General features: G+C 39.1%; 1 protein-coding gene across 1 annotated transcript in view; it reads left to right on the top strand.

The window, feature by feature from the left end:
- Nucleotides 1-14,845, top strand: part of LOC146318198 (sodium channel protein type 5 subunit alpha-like) — a 45,476-nt gene that overhangs the window by 10,790 nt on the left and 19,841 nt on the right. The window contains exons 8-15 of the mRNA XM_084731800.1: nt 4,740-4,881; nt 5,917-6,114; nt 6,202-6,384; nt 6,469-6,840; nt 6,976-7,111; nt 7,915-8,153; nt 9,470-9,643; nt 10,286-10,642. Coding sequence (XP_084587926.1) covers nt 4,740-4,881; nt 5,917-6,114; nt 6,202-6,384; nt 6,469-6,840; nt 6,976-7,111; nt 7,915-8,153; nt 9,470-9,643; nt 10,286-10,642 — 1,801 coding nt within the window. The remainder of the gene's footprint in view (nt 1-4,739; nt 4,882-5,916; nt 6,115-6,201; nt 6,385-6,468; nt 6,841-6,975; nt 7,112-7,914; nt 8,154-9,469; nt 9,644-10,285; nt 10,643-14,845) is intronic.

The following is a 14,845-nucleotide window of genomic DNA, read 5'->3' as shown; positions in this document are numbered from 1 at the left end:
ATCTCCCTCTGTAACCTCTCCTCCAAAAACACAGGAACTTAATCTACCAAGAAGTAAAATCTGATTCAGTAATTTGTGTTCAAGTCAGAGCGAAAAGAGGATACATTTGAGGGCATTCAGTGGGAAATGACATCATCAAACTCTCATGAATAGTAGGTCAGTAAGATCAGACTCGTACCAATGTGACCTATCCAGCTGTCCCAGAGTTTACCTAGCTAAAAGTCACTGCAATTGGACTTGTTTTTAGATTTGTTGTTGCCTGTTGTTTGTGTTTCTGCCATTTGTGAAGCTCTAGCGGTTCACTGTGATCAACATTCAGGCTCATTCAGGTTTAATCTTTGTTTCTGTGTCTAATGGGTGGATTAATGGCTCTTTTGACAATAAGAGAGCACGGAGGATTAGTCGTTTTGTGTCTCTTTAATTTTAAATTTGCTCTGTCACCATTGAGAATACAGTATTCATGGGATTTTTTTTTTCTTTGTGGTTAAGATGAAAGTTGAAATCAAAGATAAGATGACAGTTATGACAGACTTGTCAGGTTATAGGCTAAAGTAACCATAAGGTAGCTTACGTATTTGTTGGCAAAATGATAGAGACCGCCTTTGAACTTCTATGACATTTTAGATGCAACTTTCTGAGGCTGGCTGTGGAGACAAGCAAGATATTAAGCAGGTCAGGATGGAGGACGTAAAACATAGAGGATGCTTAATCTTTTGAGTGTATTCCAACAAGTAATCCCTGAGTAGATTTCCAAATTAAAGCTTTGGATACGTTATGATGACACACACAGCCACACACATGCACAACAAACACACACACAGACACAAGTGGGAACATATGCACACACGCACCAACATATTCAAATGATATTTTCAGCCTCGATGGTTAACAAGTTTGCGATAAATGATTTGCTCAAAGGTCCAAGCTGTTTCTCGTCGCGCCTACTGTAGAGTTGAGGCGAATGCTTATCCAATCACATCTTAAAGCCACTGTGCATCAAGGATTATGACTTTCAACTTATGCCCTTGACCGGACGGATGTGGGCATGGAAACCCACCGCCTCAGCCCCGCCCACCGCAGGGGGAAAACACTTTGCTGTGATTGACAGATGTTCTTCTGCTCTGCTGCAGAAAACTGATGGTACACTCAAAAAAAATTATCTCTAAATAATGTAAACATGTGAGCAAAGAGCTTTTATAAAGCTCTTACACACTGTGATGTGTTGCTTTGTTTACATGAGATGGCTTTTATGAAAATTTAAAGGATCATACTGTAGTATTTGACCATTTTTGCTCCTTCATACCAAATCATTTATACTCTTTACTTATAGATCTTTTTCAAATGCATGCTGTCAGTTTAAGATTTATAAAGGGATAGCTTGCATTATTTGAAGTGGGGCTGTATGAGGTACTTGATAGTCAGTGTATTACAGGTCAGCATGCCCCCAGTTTAGTGAAGCAGAAAGGGACACCAGCACAAGAGCCAAACAATAAACTGCTGTGGATAGGGTCAGCAACAAACCTGATTTTAGTGACTTAAAGAAAACCTGAATATAAATTTAAGTGTATCCTATATTTAGAATATTTTCACTGCTTTACTTTGCTGCAGACAGCCTTTTCTGATGGCAAACGGCGTTATATAAGCCAAATATCACCCTCTGTAATGCTTTGACTTCTGTGTTTAAAAGGATAGTTCAGATTCACCAAAGTCATGCAATAACACAAACTAACTAACAGCAACTCCTGTGTTCTGTGAGGTAAAATGACTGATTTCACCCGTGGAGTCTGGTTGGTGAGGAGAGAGCAATATTTGGTTTTCTTTCAGAAAGGCTGTCTGATGGTAAACCTTTTTTAAGTGGCTAAAATCCAATTTGCTGACCCTGTCCACAGCAATTCATTGCTTAGCGTCCGTGCTGGTATTCAGACTCTTGAAACTAAAATTGTGTTGTTTAATCAGTGTTACACTATACTTTTTTTTTCAATCAATATGCCTTTAAACTAAATTACAGTGCAATGGCAATAATGTTAAACCATGTTTTAAGAGTCTGCTTACTGATTTCTATACCAAATAAAAATAAATTAAAAGCACTGATTGCCTTTAATTGTAAGAAAATAGGTTCAAAAATCTAAAAGCTAGATTTTAGAAGGGTTAGACATGATGTAAAGTGCACATGATTTGTTTGTAGGGTTTTTTTTAACTTCTGGAGAAGGGCTGTGCCAGATTTTGCCTCACAGGATAAAAGAGATCTAATTAATACGTTTTACCCCTGAGTAATACACTGTAGGATGTCCAGTGTATCACTAATGAGTACAAATGATGTACACAGAAAAGAAAAACACCCTGTGCAGACAGTACTCAGTCCTCTGCTCTTCATGCTAGCTATGGGTGCATGTTGTGGATGTGTGGAGGCAGATCAGATCCCACAGCGAGTCCATGTGGCATAGCAGCTTTCCTTGAGGAATGCTAAACCTGTTCAAGAGCAGTCTCCTGGGACAGTTACTATAGAAACCTGAGGGACATTAGACTAACAGGTGTCTTGTTTTTTACAACATCTAATTACAAGACAAGTCTCACATTCATGTAGGTGTTCAAGTGTCCTCGCTGGTCAGCAGGGATTAACAACCACAACAGTAGTTGTAGGAGTCCATTTGTGTGCATTGCAACTTAAAGGGATAGTTCAGATTTTTTGATAAGGTATTTATTAATAGTCAGTGTAATAGCTACAGATGGCAGTTTAAATGCTCCCCAGTTTGGAGAAGAAACAGGACTACTAATGTAGGAAGCCAAGCAATGTACAGTGGTGAAAAGGGGCAGCAGCAACACAATTTAGACACCTAAAAAAGGTCCACCTGGCAGCAAGGTAAAGCAGTGAAAATGTAGTGTACTGTACTGTAGGTAATACACTGGCATAAGTACCTCATACACCCCCACGTCAAAACATCTGAACTACCCCTATAAACTCTGAGGGTATCCTCACTTACTTACTTACTAATTGAATACTTACTTAAAATGAATCCAACATTAATAAATGGAAGAATATTTTTTAAAACAGGAGCCACTGTGCCCTGCAAAAGCCCATGACACCTTGGATTGGAATTTAGTTGAATGCTTTGGCTCTGATTTTGAGTTAGAAATCTTTCTTTTAATTCAGATTAATTACGTATCTTTTATGCAGCCATTTATTTCCATTAATTAGATTACAGTGTGGAGATAAATGCAGAAATAAATTTGCTGCAGCAGTTATTTTAATTGCCGACTAATCTGCAGACCTTTTCCAAAACCAATAGATTAAATTGTATCTTTAAAATACCCATTTCAAATACCTGAAGCCAAAGGTGACATCTTCAGTGATCTTGTTTTGACTGACGAGCGGTGATAAAAAAACCTCTTTTGGATTTCCAATTTACAGCAAAGAAAAGCTGCAAATCCTCATAACTGAGAAGCCTGAACCAAAGAACAGTTGTTCATTAATATTCTGTCGATCAGAAAAAAAAGTACCACACTCACAAGCTGTGTGGAGAAAGAGGATTAAAAAGGTTGACACAGTATCCTTGATTGAAACAAAAACATACGAAAACTTCCTCTGATTTCTAGTCTTTTTCCATGATGCTAAAATGTGTTTACAGTAGAATTAAAATGTAATTATTAATTTTTATTTCATTAATCATAATTAACTGATCAGATAATATATAATATACACATCCTGTGATTACACACAGAGTGTGCAGTACTTGTCATGTCATGTTTGTGCTTTTTGTGTTTTTTTTTCACCTGTCCAGGGATTGCAGATGAAAAGTAGCTTTTAGCTATATCTCTATATAATGCATCAAATTTCAAGTACAGAGGTTTATATGCATTAGACATGGTCCTTGTCAAATAAAATCGTAAATCAATAAATAAATGAATGAATAAGTAAATATCGTTCATAGGAATTTATATGAAATAATCCTCCTAGAAGTTAGAGCATCAGTGTTAAACACAAGGTGTGAAATAGTCAACAGCAATGTAATATATTCATAAAACATAAGACAACATAATATCTGCCGGTTCTATGTGTGTATGTTTTGTCATATTGGTTTTGTTGGCGTGTTGATCAGTGCGGCAGAGGGAAGGTCCAGTCTGACAGGAAGATGTCGCTGGTCTCACGCAGCCTCCTCTGTCCTCTCTGCTCTGGATATTAGCGAGCATTCCTGCTCAGCTGGCTGGTTGGTGAGATCTACAGCTGTTCTCACAGCAGCGCTCTGCCGCCCAGCTGTTTCCCGGCCATTACGAAATTATTCTGCACTCAGATTGACATGGCAGTCCAGCTTGTTCTCAGCTGCTGGACTTAAATATTTGCTGTAATGCCACTATGCTGACAATGAAGATCAGAGATGAAGGCATGGAGCTGAAATTTTTTGAACTGCAATTTGATATCCATCTGGCTCAGCATAATCCCTTTTGCTCCAGTGCATTTTAGTGCTCCTGCCCGGAACAAATTTCAAGAGGCCTTTATTTCAGTGGAAATAATAGTGTTGATAGCAGTGTATGTACTTACTCACTCATCCGCTTCTCTGCCCGGTGAAGTCAAAGGCCGCAGGGCAGCATGTAGATACTGGAGTTGTTTTTAACTCTGGTAAAAGCAGCCTGCACGCTATATCTGTCCCAGCTGCCTTTGATTTAATTTTGCACAGCCTTTGTTTATCAGTGTTGTCCCATAATCATCCGTCTTCTGCCTTTCGACTGTTTGTGCATTACAGGAAGTGTCCGGATGGATTTGACTGCCTAAAAGTAGGGAGGAATCCAAACTATGGCTACACCAGTTTTGATACTTTCGGCTGGGCTTTTCTGGCCCTCTTCAGACTCATGACACAAGACTACTGGGAAAAACTGTTTCATCAGGTGCAATTTTTAATCTCACTTTTGATCTTCCAATATTCCATGATGATATTTGAGATTGAGATTGTTAGATCCACATAAACTCCAGCTGATCTTCAAATAGATAGAGGATATTTACTGTTTTTACCACCTAAAACACTTAAAGGCTCATGTATGATCTATATCTCCGACACCAGAACTCAGCAGTTACCTTAAACTCCATGGAGGATTCTAGCATCTTTTAGCTCATTGTTTTGACTTTACGGCCTGTAATTTAATTGTTTGGGACCCTTGCAATTCTCTGAACAATATCATTTGCTACAGGAATTACACACCTGCTCAACACCAAGCAGCAGACAGACAAAGTTAGTGACTGGCAGGCAAACACAGGGGAGCATTTAGCAACTAAAAAGCCAGATATTTCCCTCAGAATTTGTGGAGACCAACTCCTTTCACTTTTTACCAGGTCACCAGAAACTTGATTCTAAACATATACTTGTCTGTTTTTTTGCTAAGATATTATGATCCATAACAACTTAAGAAGATGATAGTATATCAGTGTTGTCTTTAAAGCTTATTCTACTGCCCCCAAGTGGTGTAAAACATTCAGTAATGCATCATTAAATAGTTGATTGGGGAGATATGAAGCTATGTCAATGTATTGCATAATGGCAAGAAACACAAGCATTAAACAAAGGGGAGTGTTTTTTACCTGGATTGTCAACTGTCTTTTAATTTGGTAGGTACAATTTACAATGCCTATAATGGCTCTTTTAGGTGCTGTCACCTTTATTTTTTGACCAAATAAGGGATTTAGATTTAAAAAATGGATAAGACTGAGGATTTGTGTAGCTGTAATTATCAAACTGTCTGTTGCTTGGATTGATTTGTGTAGCAGAATCACAGTGCAGAATCTCTGCAATGAAACTACTGAATAAAATACTCACTCGTAACCATACATGACGCCAAAAGTCAAATACATGGCTCAGGTTTTAAAAAACAAGAATTTTCCTTGAAGAAGTGAATATGATTGGACTGCCTTCATGTCTGCTCCCTTAGACGCTGCGCTCAGCAGGGAAGACCTACATGGTTTTCTTTGTGCTGGTAATCTTCCTGGGCTCCTTCTACCTGGTCAACCTCATCCTGGCTGTCGTGGCCATGGCCTATGAGGAGCAGAATCAGGCGACCATTGCTGAAGCCTGGCAGAAGGAGAGGGAGTTCCAGCTGGCTATGGAGCACCTTCGCAGAGAGCAAAGAGTAGGTGCAACACAAACACCCAGCACCCAGTGTTTTTAACAGTCAACGAAAACGAAACCCTATAACATGATTTATTTCTGTCTCAAGTTGGCAGCAAAAAGACAAGCGCAGGAAACAGACTCTGTGTTGTCCCCAGAGTTGTCACCATTTAATCTGAAGGTGGGCAGCATACGTCGAAGCAGCAGCAGAAGAAGAAGGTCGCACAGGACGTTGTCAGAGGAAACAGAGGAAGCTGCTGAAGAGAAGTTTGAACCACTGGATGAACCAATGGTACACACAATGATCACACTCTAAATGTTTTTCTCAGTCTTTGATGTCTTTGTAGGAGCTAATGTGTCCTCTTTGTTTCTATAGCCTCCGCTGTCTCCCCTTCCAGCCCACCCTCTGCTGGCCACGCTCTCCGCTCACCCCCTCAGCACCAGGAGAGGAAGCCAGATCAGCATCTTCAGCTCCTTCAGGGTGCGCAACAACTCCGAGGCTGACTTTGGGGACGACGAGTACAGCGTTCACGGGGACGTCTTCAGGAGCCGCACCAGTTCGACAGCAACACCCTGGAAGAGAAGGACGGGAAGTGTTCGGAGCCACTGCTCCCAGATCTTCACCCCCAGCCTGAACGTAAACGGCCGGCTCAACATCTCCCTGGACCAGAATGGAGTCACCACTCTGGGCCTGCATACTCCCACCTCCCTGCCTGCCCACAGCATGGAGAGGGTCAGGGAAGACACAGTGAGTGATGGAAGCCCGAACATTTCTTTCATTAGGATTTAACCTGACATTTTCCTCACATCTTAATTAAGAACCTACCAAATAAAAGGAGGAGAAAGCATTTTGTTTAATTTCTGGGTGTTTTCTGTCTATCAGAAGCCCGCCAGTGCGGAAGACACATTTCCCATTCCCAGACCTCCCCTGCAGCCTTCCCCGACTGTGACAGACCCTCCTCCAGTACAGAGGAAAAGAGGGCTGAGTTCTGTCAGCTTCCTCAGTGATGCCATGGATGGTGAGTCCTTTTGAATATTAAAATAATAGTTTAAGATTCTGCAAAATACACCAACAGGTAGATGAGATGATTGATAGCACTCTCATATCTGTGTGATAAATATAGTTTATTTTAGAATAGAAAGACTGGAAATCGGTAAGTAAGTCATATGCAGTTAAGTCTTGCCATTACGGTTTATTTTATTTAGGTTTATCTTTATGCTAAGCTAAGCTAACTAGCTGCTGGCTGTAGGTCATATTTAGTGTACAGACAAGAGAGAATCTTCTCATCTTAGTCTCAGTCAAAAAGCAAACAAGCACATCTCCAAAATGTCAGACTATTCTTTTAAATATTTCTCTCATAGCTCTCACTATGTTGAGCTTCAGAGACCAGAGGTATCGACTTGATTCACATGTCTTGGACTCGAGTTGGCCTCAAGTCACTAATTTGATGACTTTAGCCTTGACTTGACAAAATCAAAAAAGACTTGTAACTCAGCTTGGACTTTGGCAAAATTTACTTGTGACTTCACTTGGATTTGAGCCTTTTGACTTGCAACAATACTGAACAATCCTCTCAGCATCTACAAGGTTGTTGCAACAATTCAGTCATTTTGGACTCCTGTAAATTTCACAAAGTCCGTTAACATTTATGTAATGATAAAAACAAAAGATTTTACAGATTGAAGCTAGCATAAAACTCTGGCCTGCTCTGCCTGGTGTTTGAAAAGAAAGGAAAAGCTGTCTTGTTGTGGGTTCATTTTTCAAGGGGGGTTTTAACAGAAGGCCTGAAGATAAATGGTTGACCTCGGTGTCTCTTTGCAGAGTTGGAGGAGTCGAGGCAGAAGTGCCATCCCTGCTGGTACACCTTTGCCAAGAAGTACCTGATATGGGACTGCTGCCCCTGGTGGCTGCAGGTGAAGGAGTGGGTGAAGTACATGGTGATGGATCCTTTCCTGGACCTGGGCATCACCATCTGCATTGTGCTGAACACCCTCTTCATGGCCCTGGAGCACTACCCCATGACTGATGAGTTCAACACGATGCTCTCAGTGGGCAATCTGGTAAGGGCTTTTTAATGATACGGGCGGGCAGGTTTCCAGCATTTGACGCACTTTCTCCCAAGTGCTGTTGGGTTAGCGGTGGAGAGGACTGAAAGCCTCACTGAGAAGACAGTAAAGAGGAAACATTCATTCAGATAATGTACTTCTATATCAGACAGCTGGGGTTTTTTTATAGCCAGTGTTGTGTGGGACTTAAGGTCAAACAGGGCCATGTTGTCAAAGGTTCTGCTTTAGACTATTTGTGATTATCCTTGGTAAGAGGGAGTATTTTTAGCAGCAGGTGGGACTGATTCCCTCATCTGTATTTTGCCATCTCCCCCTGCTGGTAAATTTTAGACTCTGCCAGAGCCTTCAAGTTTGAAAACCTTCTTAAAAGAAGACAAATGGAAGCAATACTTCACCAAGAAGGATAAACTTCTTGAGATGAGCGGGGGTCCTTAACACAAATATACAGATAATACAGTACATAAAGCAAAACAGCACAGATATGCTAACACATACACAGAGATAAGCTCTCCCAGGCTGAGCCAGCCACACACCCACTGATTCCCCTAAATATGCCAAAATAAGCACAGAAAATATACACATAACCATAAACAGCTATATTCGTGAATTTACATGCACCTAGAAAATACAGATAAATTATTTCCATAATTTAAATATTGAAGAAATGAAAGGAGGCAATCGATCTTAGTGAACTGGGTGGGTTGTTCCACTCAGATGGAGCTTTAAAGATTTTGGAGGAATTCTATGAAATTGTTTCAGGGAACCTGTTAGCAAACACTTGAATATTTACACATTAAATTTAGAACATCATTAGCATGCATTTTGAGTCATGTTTAGGTTCACCTGTCCAGTATTCACTCTGATTTACAGCTCTGTTTTGCTCTCCATCAAGTCCTGAGGGAAATATCTTTTTAGCTGCTAAATGTTCACCAACTAGTCTCTGTCTCCTTTCTAATGGTGAAGAGGTAGTGTATACTCAAAAAATGACTAATTTTGACTCATTTTAATAAATTGTGTGTACAAGAAAATTATAAGTTGATAAAAACATAGGAAATTGTTGTAGTTTCATGTGAAGAAAGCAAAACATTTTTGTTTTTAGCAAAACACTGCAATTATTCTTATAATAATGTATTTTTGTTATCATAAGTTAACACAAAATATTCATTTCAATTCATTTGACCCACTATCTATATACAATTATTAATAAGTTTTAAGTACAGAAATTCAGTAAGTTATATTCCACTTGAATGTAAAATCTTAATTTTTTTTTCACCTGTTACTGGTTTTCTGTCCCTCTGCATGTCTTCTAGGTGTTTACAGGGATTTTTACAGCTGAGATGGTGCTGAAGCTGATTGCCCTGGATCCATACTACTACTTCCAACAGGGCTGGAATATATTTGACGGCGTCATTGTTTGCCTCAGTCTGATGGAGCTGGGTCTCTCCAACGTAGAGGGACTGTCTGTCCTGCGATCTTTCAGACTGGTATGCTTTTTCTCTGTTAAATTTCTTTAAAGCTGCTACAAGGAACTTTTCTATTTTGTTGATTTTGGAGGCCCCTGTGGAGAGACGTGGTAGTGTTTCCACCAACATAACCGCAAAATATCATGTCAAATATAAATTTATCCAAATGAAAATCTCTGTAACTTTTGGTGGGAAATATAAACACAGGCTTGTTTCATCTGATTTCAAGGAGAAGCTGAATTAAGAATATTGACTACTGAAATAGCCGATCTTCATGCTGATGGTCTGGTTTGTTTATGTATGTCAAATAGAGGCATCAGTGTTAACCTGAGACTGTGTCATAACCAGTTAAAAAACTCTTTATAATAACTTTAATGAATGCACAAATCTAAAGCCACCGACATATTGGACTCATGATGGATTACTACTCTTTACATGGCAGATTAAAATAAAATTAATACTACATGAGAAATGTACATGGGTAGCTTGATTATTATGTCCAGCTTGATTATTTTTTGATTTGAGAAGAAAACACTGACTCAGATATTGCAAAAAGATTTTTGAAGGTCAGAACATCTTCCAATCCAATATCAAACTTAAACACCCAGTTTCTTGTAAAGATATAAAGATAATTTGTTCTCTTCACCTTGTTGTCTTCATCAGTTACGGGTCTTCAAGCTGGCAAAGTCCTGGCCCACCCTCAACACTCTCATCAAGATCATCGGCAACTCGGTTGGCGCCCTGGGCAACCTGACGCTGGTGTTGGCCATCATCGTCTTCATCTTCGCTGTGGTGGGCATGCAGCTGTTTGGCAAGAACTACCAGGACTATGTGTGTAAGATCGCCATTGACTGTCAGCTGCCTCGCTGGCACATGAAGGACTTCTTCCACTCCTTCCTGATCGTGTTCCGGGTCCTGTGTGGCGAATGGATCGAGACCATGTGGGATTGTATGGAAGTGGCCGGGCAGCCACTCTGCATCCTGGTGTTCATGTTGGTCATGGTCATAGGGAACTTGGTGGTGAGTATTTAACTGGACATTTTAAAATGATTTTTAAATATCTGTCAACAAATCCCATGACCAGAACTGACACAAACTGATCTCACTGAGTCACAGCGTTACACTGGGTGTCATGTTCCTTCATTATGATGAACATGTGCACTGTAGTTTATCTTTAGTAAGTACAAAAAAACACATTGTCAGCATAAATACATGCAAGCACACAAAGTCTACAGCTGAAAAATGTCCCAGACAAATACACTTTTTAGTCATTTTAGGATAACTAGCTCTAAACCATAGCGTCCTGCTGTTTAAGGAGATTATTTAGCCTTTTATTAAAATGAAAATCTATATTTGTGTCCAGTTTTCCAAAACCAAAGACAGGCTGTGGATGCTGGAAAGTACTGAAAGAGATGCTGCATCCAAAATCAAAATCACATATGCACTAACAAAATGTGTACTCGTGTTCAACATACTCAGTGGTATGTATCTATTTGGACGCACTACTCAGCTTGTATAATGTCACTTCTTGAGAGTCTACTTGTGTAACCTTTGTAACCTCAATCAACATTGAACTAATTAAAAAAAATATATTATGCCAAACAACTTGAAACCTTACTTACACTTAAATTGGAGGTTATTAATGTCCACCTTTGTCTGTCATGTTACCGCCATTGTTGTCACTACTGCATTGTACACCTTGACTGATACTAGATTTTTGGGGCCGATGCTGATACTGGAGTTAAAAAATTCCAATATCAATATATCAGCCAATATTCTTTATACAAAATATACACTTTTATTTTTACTGTATTCCATGAAATGTGGTTATCAAACACTTGTGACAAAGATATGTGGAGGCAGGATAGGATAAATTATAAATGACTGTAGATTAAAAAATAAAGATAAAAATATATATTAAATTTGAAATAAGAAAAAGGATCAAATATACACAAAATGTTCCCTATAAATCTAACAAATTAAAGCAATCTGTGTTATGCTCTGTAAAAGTTTTTTTTTCCAATGTAGTGTCCAGTGCTTTCATGCCATTTTTTCCCTAGAAACAGTATGCACCTTGGTGTCATACAAAGGTTTCGGAGACACCTAAAAAATCTCAGATACTGTTTTAGCGCACTAAACAGCGTGTCAGTATAGAATCTCAGACAATATCACCAGCCTTACCATTTAACAGTGTGTAACAGGAAGTCTGCCTAGAGAGAAATTCAGGCACACGTCAGTGCAACCAAGTGTAGCTGCTGTCAGATCAAAGTGATGATGTCAATGATGATGTGTAATCAGGGATTACGTTGCACCAATGAGGATTGGTGTTTCCATATTATGAGGACGGGACATCTTTGTTGGTGGCACTTCATGATACATTTTGCAAACTCAGATATCTGTGTAGCCGCAGTGGTTTGTGTGTTTTTCCTCAGGTGCTTATGAACACATGCTCGTCACTGAGAAAGTGGGTGTGTCACAGCATCATGCTAACTGATTAGCATTAGCAGATCTCAAAACAGATAATGTCTGGGCGACATATAAACCATCTGTTGTCCCTCCTATGTGATATATGTATTATCTGCACATGCTGCCGTGCAAACAGTAGCCACAACACGCACACTCTGCGCGAGGAGCGGCTTTGCCACAGCCGCTGAATGTTTTATCCGCTGCTAATGAACTAAGCCTTATGGGAGAAATTGTGACCTAAGGACTGTACAAAGGATCATCCAAGGCCACGGGGTGTTCTTGCGGTCGTTCCAGCCTTTTGAGCGGTTCTTGAGTTACACAAAGACGAAACACAGCTTGCACATCGCTGTGTGCATCTGTTTGTATAGACTATAGAAAAGTTCATCTGTGTGACAGCTCTGTTTGTACACACTGCTGTCACTCGGTGTCAAAGCAAGGATATGTATGTTCATTGGCCCACCCGTATGGTGATTTGCTGTCCAGCTGTGTCCCGTCAGCTAACGTTAATGAGAACAGATTAAAGAAAAAAAAATCCCGGAAGTGCAGACAGCCGGCATTCACAGCATTTATCAGCATAGCATCATTTTTTAAATATGTACTGTAAAATCAGATGTTGAGTAGCACTATTTCACCCTCAAGAATAAAATCTAGTTTTTATTTTATAATTATTATCATGATTTTTGCCCTAATCTATTTTCAGGATTTCATTCTATTTTTACTAAGGGCATTTAGACTCCTGGCCTGACCTTTACAAAAATGAGCAAGAGATATATTATGTAAGTCCGAGCAAGAATAAATGTGCCATTGGCTAGTAGGTTTTCCATCTCATGCTAAGCACATATTAGAATAGTATTATACACTGAGGTATGAGCATCAACTGCACTACAATCAATTCAGTTCTGTCGCATAATTGTTTTAAACCCCTGTCAGGCTTTTAAAAAAATGGAGCAAGGCTTTGAGTTTGGAGTTCTTGTTGGATATGGTTCAAACACCTGTTCCCAGCATGCCCTCTGTTCCCTCTGCCATTAAATGCTAGTTTGGTCCACAGTTAATCCTATGCTCTGAAATATATCTGTCTGTCAGAAATGTTTTAAACCCTTTTTGGTTAGGGTTACGGTTACGGTTACGGTTAGGGTTAAACTCTAAAATAGGTCTTTGCCTGGATGATGACAGACACTGTGCTTCATGCAGAACTATAGATGGCACTATTTAAACTGAAATATCTCTGGATCTGATCTATGCATGAGAGCAGCCTGTCATAGTTCTGTATTTTCTGACAACATATACAGCAACAACATTTTAAAAACGTTTCCTCAAACTGTAAGTTATAATAGAACAGTTGTTCATGAAGAACAACTACAACAACAACAACAACTTTCTATGTCAATTTAGTAATTAATTGATATTAATGAATTGTCATTAAATCACTCAACCGAAGAATTTGTCAAAATGTAAAGAGTTTGATCTTTTTATCACCATAATCATAATTTTTAATCAAGAGTTAGGAACAGATTAAACTGAATATTTCTCTGCTCTAATGTAAGCTGCAAACATTAACATTATGGTTGTCTATTGGCAAGAATCTGGCAAAATTATGCATATCGTGATACAGGGGTTATTATTTAATATAGTACAATATATTGCAAGGTGATATATTGCTATTTTTAAAATCTGATGTTAGGAAAACTGTCATATTATAAAGAACGGAACACTGTATGCATAACATTTGATTTTTTCATACAATCAGAAAAGGGAAGATAGATAAGAATAACTAATATTCAGCAGTTATGATTTTAAACACAACAAAAAAGTAACTACTGCCATGAATCTCTGCGTTAACAAAAAAATCCTGTTACAGCATTTTAAGAATCGATACAGTATCACAAAACATAATATCGTGGTACTTGTTATTTTCCATATTTTCTTACACCCCTAGTTAGCATATCCGTCTAGTTTCATACCTACAGTAGTAACCATTATGTCCACAGGCAAGGAGCGTGTCATTAACTAACTACATTATTGTCTGGTATTTTGTGGAGGTACATGTTGTGTTAAAAGACTGTTTGTTCAGGACTGAAACGTCCACTGCATGGAAGCCCAGATACTAGCTCTTTATTTGGTTTACTCTACAGTCAAACTTACATTAGCACTTTTGCCCTTTTCTTACTTTTACCCTTTGGCCTAGGAAGCTAAAATTTGGCATCAAGGTTAAGTGTGTGTGTGTGTGAAGGTGTGTGTTTAAGTTCATTCCAATTGGCTAAAAGGGAGGGTGGTAATGGAAGTTCCCTATCACAAAAATGTTCAATTGAGCAAAAATGAAGAGCATGTCTTTGTTTACTTCTGTTTTAAGTTGAAGACCCATTGTTTCAAAGATTTTCTTTTTTCTAATAATTTCAAAGGTGGCATAGCTTTAGGCCTGCAGATTGCAAACATCTCAACTCACCCTCCCCTTCCAAGTGTGTAGGAGAAGGACTCAGCAGAGGACCAACGACCGCTATATTTAAAAATGGCTCATTCTAAGCTAATGAAAAAATACAATCCTGATTTTTAGGTGATTATACACTACACAGAAAACTTATTAATACTTTATTCATTTCTGCCATACTCCATCAATACATCCTTGTAAATCTACATACTGGACCTTTGAATCTGCCAAGGTAATTTTTGTAAACTTCAATATGTGTTGTGCCCAAATGCAAAACTTGACGGGAGTAGTAGGAGGCAGCGCTTAACAAATGCTCAGTTGCAAAATCACCT

This window comes from Lutjanus erythropterus, chromosome 12 (assembly GCF_056507025.1).
Source record: "Lutjanus erythropterus isolate fLutEry1 chromosome 12, fLutEry1.hap2, whole genome shotgun sequence".
In the NCBI taxonomy this organism is placed as follows: domain Eukaryota; kingdom Metazoa; phylum Chordata; class Actinopteri; order Lutjaniformes; family Lutjanidae; genus Lutjanus; species Lutjanus erythropterus.
This window is presented reverse-complemented; position numbering and strand designations above follow the sequence as displayed.